Here is a 14,305-nt window from a genome sequence, read left to right on the forward strand (position 1 = left end):
GTATTAATAAAAAGTTATTAGAAGTGAAAGTGAAAAAATTTACCATGTCCTGCCTTGTTAGTCTATTACACCTTGTAAGGGCTATCCTATCTTGCTCGTCCCATACTATTTCGCTTAGTAAAGTGAATTAAAAAAATCCAACTCGCCCTGTTTATAAAATATTTATAAAAAGATAAGATTTTTTATTACATGAAAATTGTATTTTAAATTATAAAAAGATTTTAATTTAAATTTAAATATTTTTAATTTTAAACTGTGAAATAATATATGCATTTATTATTTTACAAATATATTGTAAATAATTTTTTTTTACATTTATAATATTATAATTTTATAAATAATATTTTAAAAATTTTCTATAGATTAATAAAAGTTATTGAAAGTAAGAAAAACAAAATGTTTTATGCGTTGTCAGTCTATCACCCCCAATCCCATCTCATCGTAGAAAAGTGAGTTAGAAAATTCAACCCATCTCATTTATAAAATATTTATAAAAAAAAAAATGGGAGTTTTTTTAATAGTATGAAAATTTTATTTTAAATTTAACACGAATTTAAATTATCTTAGATTTAAATATTTTGTAATTTTAAAATATGAATTGATAAAATAATGCTTATAATGAATATAAAAATATTCATATATTATAAAAGCAATAAAGTTTTTTTGTAATTATAATGTCAAAGTATTACAAAATAATAATATAAAATGAAAGCTTTTGAAATATTTCTTGAATAAATAAGATTGTTTAAATTATCCAAATTTTTAAAATATTATAAAATAGTATTATAATAAAAAAAATTTAAAAATAAGTGTGTGTAAAAAGTAAGTGAAAAGACGGAAAAAAAGGAAATAGGTGATTGACATTTTGAGAGATAAAAAATAATACTAATAATGAATATAAAAATGCTCATATATATTATAAAACAATAAATTTTCATTGTAGTTATAATATCAAAATATTATCAAGTATTATAAAAATGAAAAAAAAAATTAAAAGAGTAATAATAATGTGTATAATGCTACAGTAGCAGGTATGGTAAAAAAAATCATATGAAAAGAAAAAGGGGGATACAAAATATTTGAACAAATAAGATTTTTAAATTATCTATATTTTTTAAAATATTACAAAATGATATTATAATATGTTTTTTAAAAAAGTGAAAGTGTGCGCAAGTGAGTGAATAGATTCTTTTAGAGAAAAAAAAAATAAGAGATTGACATGTGACAATTCAAAATCTTTTTCTAAATATTGTGTGTATATATATATATAAAAGAAATAAAAAAATGAAAAGAGAATAAATTTAGTTTAAATATGGAAAAATTGAAAGGGAAAAAATAAACGGTTAAATGAAACGGAGATGATTTTCTTAAGCGGAAAGATGTGGCTATAACCAAAGAGAGTAAAGATTGAAAAGAGAAAAGATTAAGTAAGTTAAAAGAAGAGAAGGAACTTGGAGGAGGTGGACATAAAAAATTTAAAGATAAAAAAGAAAGAGAAGATTTTAGGCTGAAAATTTTCTTTTAAGAAAGTGACACATGTACATGGCTAAACCTTCTTTTAATTTGTCGTCCATTATAAATTATAATTGATGGGTTGAACAATTTGGAGGGTAGCCATATTTATGGTTCTTAAAATGTTAGTTCTACGAACCCACAATGTGGTTTAAAAAAATCAACAACGAAAAAACTGCAAGGTGAGAAAATAAGAGATATATCTAATTTAACATCAAGTGCCTCGTGAATTTCAACTATTTTGAATAAAAGATAAATATACTATTATTTTCCCAGGTTAAACATCTTTTCATTTTAGAAAAGGATTGCCTTACATTTAATTTCATTTAATTATTTTATAAGTCTAATTTGACGTATGGGATGAAATCAGTCCTTTTTCTGCTCTATCATAAATATAAATAAAATGGTCAAATTATTATATTTAACTTTATTTTATTCCATCCCATTCATTTTTATACACTATACTATTGGACATCCATGCATAAATGAAATAGACTGAAATTACCAATTACATTATCATTGCTCGAATATTTTGCTTTCATTATTTAGAAAATGTACAAAATGATAGAGAAATTAGTTAATAATAAATTAGTTTCACTCCATAATCCCAAACTAGGAGGAAAGATCAAACGAATGGTATCTAGTGAAATAAAATAAAATAAATAGATTCCATTGCATCATATTTTAAACAAATCAAACAATGTAAATTAATGTCACTTTATTTCGTTCCCTTCGATTCATTCCTCTACAGCTTCTGCATGAAACATAGAAACTTCAAACAATCTGATTTAGCAATAAATAATAGAAATATAGAATAAGGTTGTCAAATGTACCCATGTGCCAAATTCCGTAGCTTCTGCATGAAATTTACGTGCTGAGACAGAGACAGCTATAACTTAAGCTGGACATGACCCCTGCTTCTTCAATAATCTTTAAATTCAAATATTATAAAGCACTAGTTATCAGCGTAGACTATAATAAATTTTTTTACTAGTGTGACTTTAAATTGGAGTATTCGAAATAATGCATCACAACTATGTCTAGACAAGATCAAACTGTTCACACCGATTGAAACATCTTAAATTGAGGAAATTGACCATCAAATATCCAAGTAGTGTCAAAATTCAGTAGTTTGCTGCAGGTAGTAAACCTTAAGCAAGTTCAAGACCTATACGTCTGTATTATGGTCACGAAGAGAAAATGAAAAAGAATTCATGCTTTGTTCAAACTTACAAGCATGAAATACATGGAGACAAGATAAACATGCTTTTGAAACGCCTCTTAAACGGAAATGAATGTGCATCGCAATGCGTAAAGAAAGCTAACATGACATCAACATAAACCCATAATGTTTATCCTAAATATCCATGCATGCTGTCATTCTCTCCTGCATCAAGAACTAGTCATGAAGACAACAACAATACTAAGCGTTGCTATCATCAGTGTTTGTCTTGCAATGCACAATGATAATTCATCGGATCCAAAAGTCATGAGGAAGAGGTATGAAAGTTAGCTGAAACAACATGGACGACAATACGGGAATATTGAAGAATGGGAAATCTGTTTTGAAATTTACCGAGCAAATGTTCAGTTTATAGAGTTCTACAACTCTCAAAACTATTCTTACAAGCTCACAGACAAGAAGTTCGCAGATCTTACAAATGAAGAGTTTAGACATACGTATCTGGGTTATCAACCACAGTTGTATTTGCAGACAGGATTCATGTACCATAATCATGGGGGTCTGCCAAAATCATAGATTGGAAGACAAGAGGTGCAGTTACACATATCAAGGATCAAGGCCACTGTGGTAAAGTTTCTTGCAATAAATAAATGCACATTACGCGTACACACACAAAGCAAATCCAGGTGAATCTTCCCTATATAGATTAACCTCAGTAAAATTTATAGGTATATTGTATTCTTTTGAAATTTCATACATATTAAGGAATTTCCTTATAATGGAACGCATATAAAGTCTTTTGATGTTTACCTTATGCTTAGTTAGCACTTAGCTAAACATCATGTTTTTATCATTTTCCAAATTATGACTTGAGTTGACATGATGGAACCAAACTTTTCATGCAGGAAGTTTTTGGGCATTCTCTGCAGTGGCAGCTGTGGAAGGCATCAACAAAATAAAAAACAGGAAAGCTGGTTTCTCTTTCCAAACAACAACTGATAGATTGTGATAATAGAAATGGGAATGAAGGCTGCCACGGTGGCGACATGGAAACAGCATTTGCATTCATCACACAAAATGGAGGGCTTGCCACTGATAAAGACTATCCTTAATCCTTATCACCATATGTGCTTATGAAAACATACCTGCTCGAAATGAGAATATGCTAATAACTGCAGTTGCTCATCAACCTGTCTCTGTTGCAACTGATGCTGGAAGTTATGCATTTTTCATCTATATTCAAAAGGTATCTTCTCTGGTAGTTGTGGAAAGGACCTCAATCATGGCATGACTATAGTTGGATATGGAGTAGAAAATGGTGAGAAGTACTGGCTTGTGAAGAATTCATGGGCAAATGACGGGGGTGAATCTGGCAATATAAGGATGAAGCGTGGTACTAAGGATAAAGATGGTGCTTGTGGCATTGCTATGGAGGCTAGCTACCCTGCCAAGCATTAAGCAGTTTACTAGGCTAATTGACCTGCTACAGTTGGGGAATGATATATGTCAGCTCAAGAAAGTATGGCTCTGCAACTATAGTATTTAATTTAATAATATGCAGGTAGACTAGGAAATTTTTTTTTGGCTTGTGAATTAGGGACATGGGGAGGATAACAGAAGTTAGCTCCACAATCATATCGGAACAGTTAGAAAAAATACAAAATAAAGTGAAGTTAAAAACTCACAGATACCCTTGACTTCCTTTGTCATCCTCTTCTCTCATTGTCCTTTGCATGGAACCCTAGTGGTCCCCAAATCCACCTAAGTAGTGACACCACCTCTAAACCCAGTAAACCCAACAAAGAATCCACCCAAACCCGGTGATGAGAATAAGTTTATTATCATTTGAGCCAAACGAAAGAGAAGTTAATTACAAGAGTAATAAGCCATATTAAAGTCATTAATTGATCATTCTGGAAAAACAAAAACAAAAAAAACAAAGCTGGAACACTCGGTACAAATTACACGGTATCACCCAGCAATTTATAACCAGGTGCATTTAATATACTCACATTTTTTGAGTAACTGATATACATTTAATTACTTCCTGCGACAAAAATCTATTTTATACCAAATTTTGTTGAATTTGGTACAGAGTAACTAACAAATTTAGTTAGGCAAAGTAGGAATATTAATTCCACAATTCAAACGAAACCATGCTCTGTTGAATATGCTCACCCCGTTCCATGCTTTGACATCACCCAAATGCTTTGTAATTCTGAGATCCTTGTACTGATACAGCATTACTCTGCGTCAGAGCATGAGAAAATCTCAGCAATGCCATTGAGAAAAGAACAGTGACACCATACTGCAAAAGTCACAAGTCTTAGCTACATGTAGTCACTTGATCAGCATTAAGCATTGTACTTGGCCCACTATAAATAATTTAACAGCTAAGATTTAAGTGCAGCAAATCTTTGTCTCACAGCACAAGCTATCTTCCATTCATCAATACTGGCCAAACCATCAATAATCTTCTGCCTGACCCTGATGTATGGTATAAAACCTCTTTCTGTCATCCCCGTTGCAACCTTTGCAGCCAAAACATATTCAAGTTTCTCCAAGCACCCTTCAATCACTAACTCATAACTCTCAAATCCAACAGAATTACCCTCTTTCTCCAGGAATTCAATCATCTCAACAGCCTTCCATATCTCCCTGTTTGCACGTAATGCTGCCAACAATTTCACCAGTGTTCCCTGGCCTGGGGTTAAACCATATTGCACCACCATTTGCTGCATCAAAACCAGTGCCTCATCAGTCTTTCTCCCTCTGCACATTGCACCAATTACAGTGCCATAACTATTTGAATCAGGAATAGATCCTGCCCCACCCATGGCCCTCAGGACTTTAACTGCCTCCACTAGTTGATCAACAGCACAGAGAGATGATAGTAGATAATTACAAGTCCCACAGTCAGGATGATATCCAATAGATTGCATCTGAAGTAGAATATTAGCTACAGAATGAGACAGACCTCGCCAGTTCAACCAAGCAGATGAGAGAAGAACATGGGTCTGAGGAACAGGAAGGCAACCAGAACGTAAAGTTCGTTGTAGGACAGCTAGTGCAAGGGGGAAGGGATGGGAGCTTTGAAGGGTGTAAGAAAGAAGATAGGAATAAGCTAGCTGGGGCTTGGAGCGTGGTCTGATAGGTATAAAAGATTGCAACATTTCATCAACAATTTGCACTTGTAAGTTCTGAGGAAATGAAGAAAAGAAAGAAAAAGGATTTGAATTTTGGCAGGTCTCCAAAGGAATGAGAATGTCAGGAATTTTAACATAGTTTTTGGCTTCTACTTCCACTCTAACAGCGTGCTCAAGCTTTTGCAGTGAAGAAACTGAACGACCTAAATTACAACGGTTCAGAATAGGGTGGAAATGAAGAAGAAACCTACGGTGGATTGCTGCTCCCATCACCATTCTTGATCAGCTAATACAGTAGTAGAACAACTTTTGACATAAAGAGAAATGAAACCTGTGGAAAATTGCCAGAAAAATACTTACTCGATCAATATAGGAGGCAAAGGGTATGAGAACTATGTCACAAACAGGGAAAAAATGCAAAGACGTGGCCAAGCATTGATAAAATATCAAAATCATTTTTTTTTGTATATTATATAAAAGAGGCGCCATTACTTGGGGGAATACGAAATTGTGCATCACTAGAAAGTAGAAAATATCAACTGGACATTGCCAGGAAGAAAGTGAAATGATTAAATCACAAAAATGTGACATGTCATGCAGCACATCATCACCAAAAGCCATGATATCTGCATATCAATGTAAATCCATGTTGAAATTAACAACAAACATACAATGCAATGACTAACATAAAACATATATAACTAAGTTCAAACATTATGATCCAAAATATATTACTAGAATCAACGTCACTCTCCTTGGACCATGCACTTGAAATGAATTAGCAAAACGGACCAATACAATCATTTTTGGATTGGTTTAGGTTGAATCATGAGGTTAAATGTATTATATTATAAGAGAAAAAAGCTAACAATCTGTAGATGATACAGGACTTGCTATATTCTCATAAATTGCAAACAGCATTTTATTTCCTTCCCCCTTCTTTTTTCTAGATGATACAGGACTTGCTATATTCTCATAAATCAAGCCATCAAGGAGGTTTTGCTATATTCAATCAAACTTAGATCTGATTACATCATGGAGTCAGCAGTCCGCCGTTAAATGGAAAATGGAGGCATGGGTAAACCCATTGATCCAGCAACACAAGTCAGAGCCACGAAAAATGAGACTCGGCAACAATAGTCTGCAGGGTTGACAACTAAAAATTCTGTTCAAATTCATTACTTTTTATGTACTGCTTTAAGCCTAAAGCAATTATATTCTAAGGATGGAGAAATTTTCACAGCACCTTCTCTCCCTCTCAAATTTTCGTTGTATACCGGGTGACTTTCCTATCCAATTTCAAGTTCCCGGTACCTTAGTTTCAATTAATACATTATACATCCCCTCCCTCCATTGCTACAATAACTAAAAAAAATTCCCATCCCTAAATAGTAATTTCAACGATATTTCCCACAAAACCTCATTCATTCACCATGGATGCAAGAGCGGGAATTCAGTATAATAAACAAGAACACTAAGCATCCACCAAAAAACAAGATATAAACAGATGGAGATGCTCCCAAGCAAAAACAAAGGTAAGAAAACAATTAACATGTAAAAGGACAAATAAACCCCATTGGAAATGATATGCCATAGCAAACATATGTGAACAAAAGCTACACGAAAACAGACCATGTCAGGAAATACCAGAAGCCACACCAATAGAGAGGTGAAAAAAGAAAAGGCAAATATGATCTCATTTGCATACAATGCAATGTTTTCATAACAGGATGCGCAGCCGTTAAAAAGAAAAAATTTCAGCAAAGAACAACACTAGTTTGAGTTTCAGTGCATGACCCAAAACAAATAAAATTATAAAGCTCAAAATGTGTTGAATACGGAGGCCAAATTCACTTGTACGAAGAGCATAGTGAAATGGGAAAAATAAAGAGAGTCGTGGGTCGTATTGGATTCACGAAGCACTTGACGCACAGAAAGCTCTCAGAATTCAAATAGGGATTCCAGCCCTAACATTTTTTAGCAACGCGAAACACAAAACGAAATTGCAGTGTAAGAAAAGAAGGGGCAAAAATTAGGGGAATTGCGAGAGAGTGGAAATTGGGAATGAATAGAGCAATGGGTATTGGATCAAGTGGAAAGCGAAGCAAAATCAACTTAAATTAAGTATCGTCCCTCACTCACGATTCGAATAACAAAAATTAGAAAATAAAGATAGGCAAGATATAGGGGAAGGAAGGTGATTAACCTTACCTAGCCGCGAAGACGAAAGGGAATTGTTTGCGTTTGAGAGAGAGAGAAGACAAAAAAAAAACAAAAAAAAAAATAAAAAAAAAAAAAAAAAATTAAGGTTTTGTTTTTTAATGTGTTTTGTTTTGTAATTCTAGTTCCCAATATTAGGTTATTTTGAGAATGAAAATAATATTTATATTTAATACTAATATATCCCTTTAACTGCGTAATGACTTGCGTGCCACCCTGACTCACTTCTTGTACTCATTGCAGACGTATACGCTCTCATAATATTCGAATTAACGTATAAAATAATTTTATAATTATTTATTAATTTAAATTAATAAAATAAAATATTAAATAATTTTTAAATTTTTTAAAAATTTATAAATTTGATTTATATATTAAAAATTTTAAATTGAACGATTAGATTGTTAAAATTTGATATAAAATATAAATTATTAAACAAACTTACTCTTAAAATAAAAAAAATTTATTTATATATATATATATATATTCTCGTAATAAAATTTTTTCAATTCAAGTAATATTACTTTTAAAAAATATATAACTCATTTCCAAAACATCGATCCCTATAACAAAAAATAAAAATAAAAAATCTATCTATCCCAAAAAAAAAAAAAAAAAAAAACAGTATGCATTCTGATCGAATTTGGCATCGGGTGGAAGGAGCATTATTCAGAAATAGTTGCGGCGATGATATCCACAAAACCACTAACAAAATATGGATCAGGGCCATATGATGAGCTTATGATTGTTGGACTGCCATGTTGCTACTCTTACTGAATGTCACAATTACATACAAATTTATAGTTCAAGTTAACTTTGATTTATAAGGTGGCTTTTACTCATTCAATAAATTATACTGAAGTTTAATTTTAAAAAATATTTTAATAAAATAAACCATATTATAAACTACAAAAAGTTTTTATGTCATAAATTAATTAAAAATTATATTTAATATAACCTTTACGATATATCAAAGTTAACGAATTTATTATATACGATAACATGATAACAATTTATAATTGAATGATACATTACACAACAAATTTATATCCTATTTTCTCATATATAAGTTCCACGAAATTTCAAATTATACTTTCTTTTTATTCTCTATTTTCAAACTTAAATAAAAAGGACTCCATTAATTCATGATAAACTGTTTATTTGTTTCATTACTTTTTATTATATATCTGCTAAATCATTTAGTATAAATTAAGGAGCACATTTCGGCATTAGAGTTTTTTTTATATATATAAAAAAAAGTGACATTTGAGTTAGAAGTTAATTATTTATGTTTTATGTTATATGATATTATAATGTCGTGACTAATAACAACTCTGTGTTGCTGTTTACCATATAATAATAATAATAATTGCATATCTTGCTTGGCAGATTGAAAACTTAAATTTTGAGTTGGGACATGATTTGTCCCTTTTCATTATGACATATATATGGGCTGAGGTCGTGTCATGAGATATATTCAAAAGTAATCTAGCTACCTTGCAAAACAGGGTTGAACTATACTTTTTTCATACTAAATCATCATTTTAAAGCCATGGTTATTGGAGCTGTTGTCTAGCTTAAGGAAACTCGTCATTCACATGATGATGCATTCAACATGTCAAAGCTAACTTTAAGTGAGGCGCGCATGAAAATGGAACAAAAGAAGACCAAAATATCACAAACTTAAAGAGATAGAAGAAAGTGAAAAAGAATCCAAACCAAGAGGGCAAAAAAAAGGTGGTAGAATAGTATTATAATATTTGCATTTGCGTTGTACTAATGAAGTTTACGTTTGACTTGTGTATTCAACACACAACTTTTAGGGTTTGGTGATTGGAATTGTTCTCTTTCTTCCCTATGAAGTGTGTGAACAGTAACCCAGAATTAAAGTTTTATTTGAAAAAAAAATACTAGTTGCTTACAAATTAATGAAATCACAGTTGGAACTCAATAATATTGTACTGCCTTACATATTATTAATTAATATATAAAATTATGAAATGTCAAAAAGCTTGCTTTACTAATGAAAATAAAAACACATTGGTGGGTCTTCAATAACACTAACCACCGAATAAAGATGGGGATAGATCCACCAAGGCCAAGAACAGAACGTTGATTCATCATTTGGGCAGTGATATGGTGACTTGGAAATCAATATTTTTTTTTTCCATGAACCATAGTGTCAAACTCATCCACCCACTTCCACTTGGTAAAATATTTAGAGTCCCTGTCGCTGTATGGCACACTAGTGCAATGCAGCTTGATCCCATGCTGCTTTTGGTTTGGTATTGTCCAAACTTGAGTTTTTACCATCAACTTTTCTTTTTCTCCAATTCTAATTAATGATTCTCATTTGTAGCATTAGATATTGGGTTCTCACTGCCCAAGCAATGCTTATGTTCTAAATACTAATTATTATTCGCTCTCTCCCTTGTACAATACTTAACCAACTAACACCACTACAACACCAAACCACTCCTTTGCTGCTCTGGCCTTCCCCTTAAAGAAACAGAAAGCCAAATGCAATAATGGTCAAGATAAAAGAGGCTCACTAAAGTTGGTGCTGAGGGGCTTGGCTTATTAAATGCTGATCATACCCTCCATTTCTATGCAAAATTCAAGTAGACACTTTTGCCTTCTCTCCCTTATTTCTAAGGATCACACTTGCTCAAGTGAAAGGAATATAGGAACTTGTGGTGATGAAAGAAATAGAATGTTAGAGGAAGCTTTGATGTGATTGTGAGGTGAGGAAATTAGACAAGTGTTTGAAAATGAGTACAGCAAGATTCATCAAGTGTGTTACTGTGGGAGATGGAGCTGTGGGAAAGACTTGTATGCTTATATCTTACACTAGCAACACATTCCCCACGGTATGGCAATACATGATATTTAGTTGTTTTGAATGCGAGTTTTAGTTTGTGTTTGGTCAATAAAAAGCTCACTTGTTCTCTGTCGAATGAAAAAATAACCCCAAAAACAGGACTATGTGCCTACAGTTTTTGACAACTTCAGTGCAAATGTGGTGGTTGATGGCAGCACAGTTAACCTGGGATTATGGGATACTGCTGGTAAGTACTTTCTGACGGTGATAAAGAAAGTACTCTCCACTCACTGCTATATTACCATGAAGTTGTATTGCAGTGTGCTTAGTTTATTGTGAGAAAAGTAGGCTTCTCTAACTGAAATTGTATGCTGTTGAAATTAAACTCCTTAATTCTTGATATAGTTATTATTATTCCATGCTTTACTCATTTATTGTAGCTTCATAAATTCAGGACAGGAGGATTACAACAGGCTTAGGCCTTTGAGCTATAGAGGAGCAGATGTGTTTTTGCTTGCATTTTCCCTTCTCAGCAGAGCCAGCTATGAGAACATCTCTAAGAAGGTTCTTTTGAAAGTTTCTTTAATTCTCCCTCTCTGATGAAACATTTACACCAATGGGTCTGTTTGAGTAAACTTCTCCAAAAAACACTTCTTAGAGAAAAAAAATGAAATAAACTTGTTTATAAGTTAAAATTAACTTATTCACAAACTAATTTGTAGAAGTTCTTTTCTATTAACTTCTCAAAAATCTTATTTTTAACTCATGTATAAACTAATCTCAACTTATGAAAAAATTCATTTTGATTTTCTTTCAAATTTTTCTCTTTTTAAAAAGTATTTCTAGAGAAACTTATCCAAATAAACCTTTACTGATATTACACGCATACATAACATCTTATATATGTATGTGAACTGTGATATACTGATATATGTTATAATTCCAGCAATAGAATCTGACAATAGGCCCATTTTATGCAGTGGATTCCTGAACTGAGACATTATGCCCCAACTGTGCCAATTGTACTTGTGGGAACCAAACTTGGTATCGGTTAAAACTATAAAAATTACTTGACATTTTGCTATTGCTTAAGCTACCTACAAGTTCACGAGTAGTGTCATTTCATAGTTATGGAATGTTTAATTGGCTGCAGATTTAAGGGAAGACAGGCAGTATTTGATTGATCATCCTGGAGCCACTCCTATAACTACTGCCCAGGCAAGTTACTTATGTTTATGCTCTAACAAAGACCCTTTTTCTTGTTGCTGACATAGAATTTCTTTTGGTTGTGTTTTCCAATTCCAATATACCTGAATCTTGTAAATTTGGGCAGGGAGAAGAGCTGAAGAAGGCAATTGGTGCTGCTGTGTACATAGAATGCAGCTCAAAGACTCAGCAGGTTCTTATTTTCCAATACTTACAGTCAAACAAGGTTTTAGGAGAAATTATTAGGAAATTTAGGACTACCAAGTGTTCATGGTCTCATCAATCACTATATAATATGTATTTAAGTTTTTCAATCTACGAAAAACTTTAATAACACTTGATTACATGTCATTTAAAGACTAGTTAGAAATCATGTAGTTCAGGACCACCTAATAATTCTCGGGTTTTATATACTCACCTAAGCAACTAGCAGTAGATGCATTATAAAATCATACAAAATATCTTTAGTAAATTGCAGCTGAAAGGTCTAAGTGGGCACAATTTGAACAGATATCTGTACGTGCTTTAAAGGTAAAAAAGTGGTTCTAAAAACAAAATAGTGTCCACATCTTTTTCTTGTATCATTTCACCTAAGTATCTATCAAGAATAAAAATATATAGTGAAAACATCTTTTTTTAACTCAATTGTAAAGTAACCATTGCACTTTAGTCATTTTGCTACATGTCAGACCACTCTTGTAAGCTATTTATTTATTTTTTAAATTTTGAGTCTGAAGTATCTTTCTTGGAAGGCACTGAATTTGGTACATAGCATCATGTTGGTTGTGATAGATAGTTTATTAGTGTATAACTATGAAAGTCACTCTATAATTATATCAACTTGTGCAACAAACTAGAAAGTAAATAAAGTTTTAGCCTCTTCCTAATTTTATGTCTTGCTGCAATATTTCAGAATGTGAAGGCTGTGTTTGATGCTGCAATCAAGGTTGTTTTGCAGCCACCAAAACCAAAGAAAAAAAGAAAGAAGAACAGAACATGCGTTTTTCTTTAATTGGTATTCATGTTTGATTTGCATCCTGTAACATTCATAACCTTCTCCTAAGTTTTCCTTCCTTCTCTTCTTTTACTTTATTTGATTTCACGAATCCGCCTTTTGAACATATGTATTCCAAACTCTACCCTCTTTCCGTTTTCTTATATTTTCTTGTTGGTGGATCTAAATGATGTTCCAATGTATCTACCGGATATATACAAGGAGAGGCTGTACTCAATTGAAGATAAATTTTGTGTTGAGAAAAGTATAATGTCATTAATTAATCACTTTTGTGTTGCTCAACATATTCGCTTTTCTTACTACTGTTCTCTTCTCCAAGTGATGGTTAAATTTTGTATCATTATTTTTGTCGTTAAGCATGACTCAAATCCTTCACGAGCTGCAATGAGCTTAGTTTTGTCATTTGTGTTTAACGGGGACCTAAAGGTTAAGCAGATAGAATCATTATTGATTTTGAATTCAGAATTCACATAAAAAGCAATGAAATCATGACAAGCTATTGGCCTATTGCTATGATATGTTACATAGATCTATGGTTAGCATATTTATATATATGAGAAGGGTAAAGAAGATACCCACGTTACTCTCTAACATGTCATTTCTACCGCACTCTATCTTGATAGTTAAAAGTTATTAAAAATGATAAAATTAGGAGAGATAATCATTTATGAGACCCAAAATTTCTAACAATTTTTGTTTACTAAGAAACAATTCAAAAGTATATTGAATTAAAAAGTGTATTGCTAGTATAACATTTCTCTTAATATGTTGTGGACCTTAATTTGAAGTAATTGTATTCTTTTAATTTTTCTACAACTTTGATATTTGGATTTGATAGTGGAATAACCAGATTCGAAGAATAATAAATGTTTTAAATAAAATTATCAGAAGATGATTCATCACCAAAATAAATATAAATATTAGAAAGATCATATAGTTTAGAAAAGAAAAAGATTAATATGGAAGTTTTGCTACTTTAAGAGTTGTGCTTGTAAAAGGGCAGTTAGTTATGTGATAACTCTTTTTTTCTCTCTCTCTCTCACTCTCACTCTCTCTCTCTCTCTCTCTCTCTCTCTCTCTCTCTCTCTCTCTCTCTCTCTCTCTCTCTTCTCTCTCTCTCTCTCTCTCTCTCTCTCTCTCTCTATATATATATATATATATATATTATGATAAAAATACAATTAAGTAATAATTGCTTTTTA

At 32.0% G+C, this 14,305-nt stretch overlaps 2 protein-coding genes and 1 long non-coding RNA gene across 7 annotated transcripts; 2 read left to right on the plus strand and 1 right to left on the minus strand.

The window, feature by feature from the left end:
* Window positions 1–2,031: 2,031 nt before the first annotated feature.
* On the minus strand, window positions 2,032–8,176 carry LOC109810345 (pentatricopeptide repeat-containing protein At1g06270). Of its 5 annotated transcripts, none has more exons than XR_014430011.1 (3): window positions 8,053–8,176; window positions 2,346–2,442; window positions 2,032–2,266 (listed from the first exon to the last, which is right to left on the minus strand). XR_014430011.1 is itself a non-coding variant. In XM_020373784.3 (2 exons), the coding sequence occupies exon 2, from the start codon at window positions 6,115–6,117 to the stop codon at window positions 5,089–5,091; it is 1,029 nt and encodes a 342-aa protein (XP_020229373.1). In that variant the 5' UTR covers window positions 6,118–6,172; window positions 8,053–8,133; the 3' UTR covers window positions 4,578–5,088. The 5 variants fall into 5 exon arrangements, 3 of the variants coding, with proteins under 3 accessions (XP_020229373.1, XP_029129605.1, XP_020229374.1); XR_014430012.1 differs by having other exon boundaries at window positions 8,048–8,135; XM_020373784.3 differs by lacking the exons at window positions 2,032–2,266; window positions 2,346–2,442 and adding an exon at window positions 4,578–6,172 and having other exon boundaries at window positions 8,053–8,133.
* LOC114916629 (uncharacterized) lies at window positions 2,436–4,635 on the plus strand. The gene is made up of 2 exons (XR_014430013.1): window positions 2,436–3,381; window positions 3,601–4,635. It is a non-coding gene; the product is annotated as an uncharacterized LOC114916629 (long non-coding RNA).
* Window positions 8,177–10,417: 2,241 nt separating the features above from the next.
* Window positions 10,418–13,385, plus strand: LOC109810360 (rac-like GTP-binding protein RAC2). The gene is made up of 7 exons (XM_083065617.1): window positions 10,418–10,931; window positions 11,042–11,129; window positions 11,337–11,446; window positions 11,863–11,926; window positions 12,036–12,104; window positions 12,220–12,281; window positions 13,002–13,385. Exons 1-7 carry the CDS (start codon window positions 10,833–10,835, stop codon window positions 13,098–13,100), a joined length of 591 nt encoding a protein of 196 aa, XP_082921743.1. The 5' UTR covers window positions 10,418–10,832; the 3' UTR covers window positions 13,101–13,385.
* The last annotated feature ends 920 nt before the right edge of the window (window positions 13,386–14,305 follow it).

This window comes from Cajanus cajan, chromosome 10 (assembly GCF_000230855.2).
Source record: "Cajanus cajan strain Asha chromosome 10, NIPB_CcT2T_4, whole genome shotgun sequence".
Classification (NCBI taxonomy): domain Eukaryota; kingdom Viridiplantae; phylum Streptophyta; class Magnoliopsida; order Fabales; family Fabaceae; genus Cajanus; species Cajanus cajan.

Bases quoted from the DNA above. Each gene is read 5' to 3' on its own strand.
- LOC109810345 (XM_020373784.3), bottom strand. From the start codon at position 6,117: ATGGTGATGGGAGCAGCAATCCACCGTAGGTTTCTTCTTCATTTCCAC.
- LOC109810360 (XM_083065617.1), top strand. From the start codon at position 10,833: ATGAGTACAGCAAGATTCATCAAGTGTGTTACTGTGGGAGATGGAGCT. The intron at 10,932-11,041 runs GTATGGCAATAC...CCCCAAAAACAG, and splicing joins CTAGCAACACATTCCCCACG to GACTATGTGCCTACAGTTTT. The intron at 12,282-13,001 runs GTTCTTATTTTC...GCAATATTTCAG, and splicing joins GCAGCTCAAAGACTCAGCAG to AATGTGAAGGCTGTGTTTGA.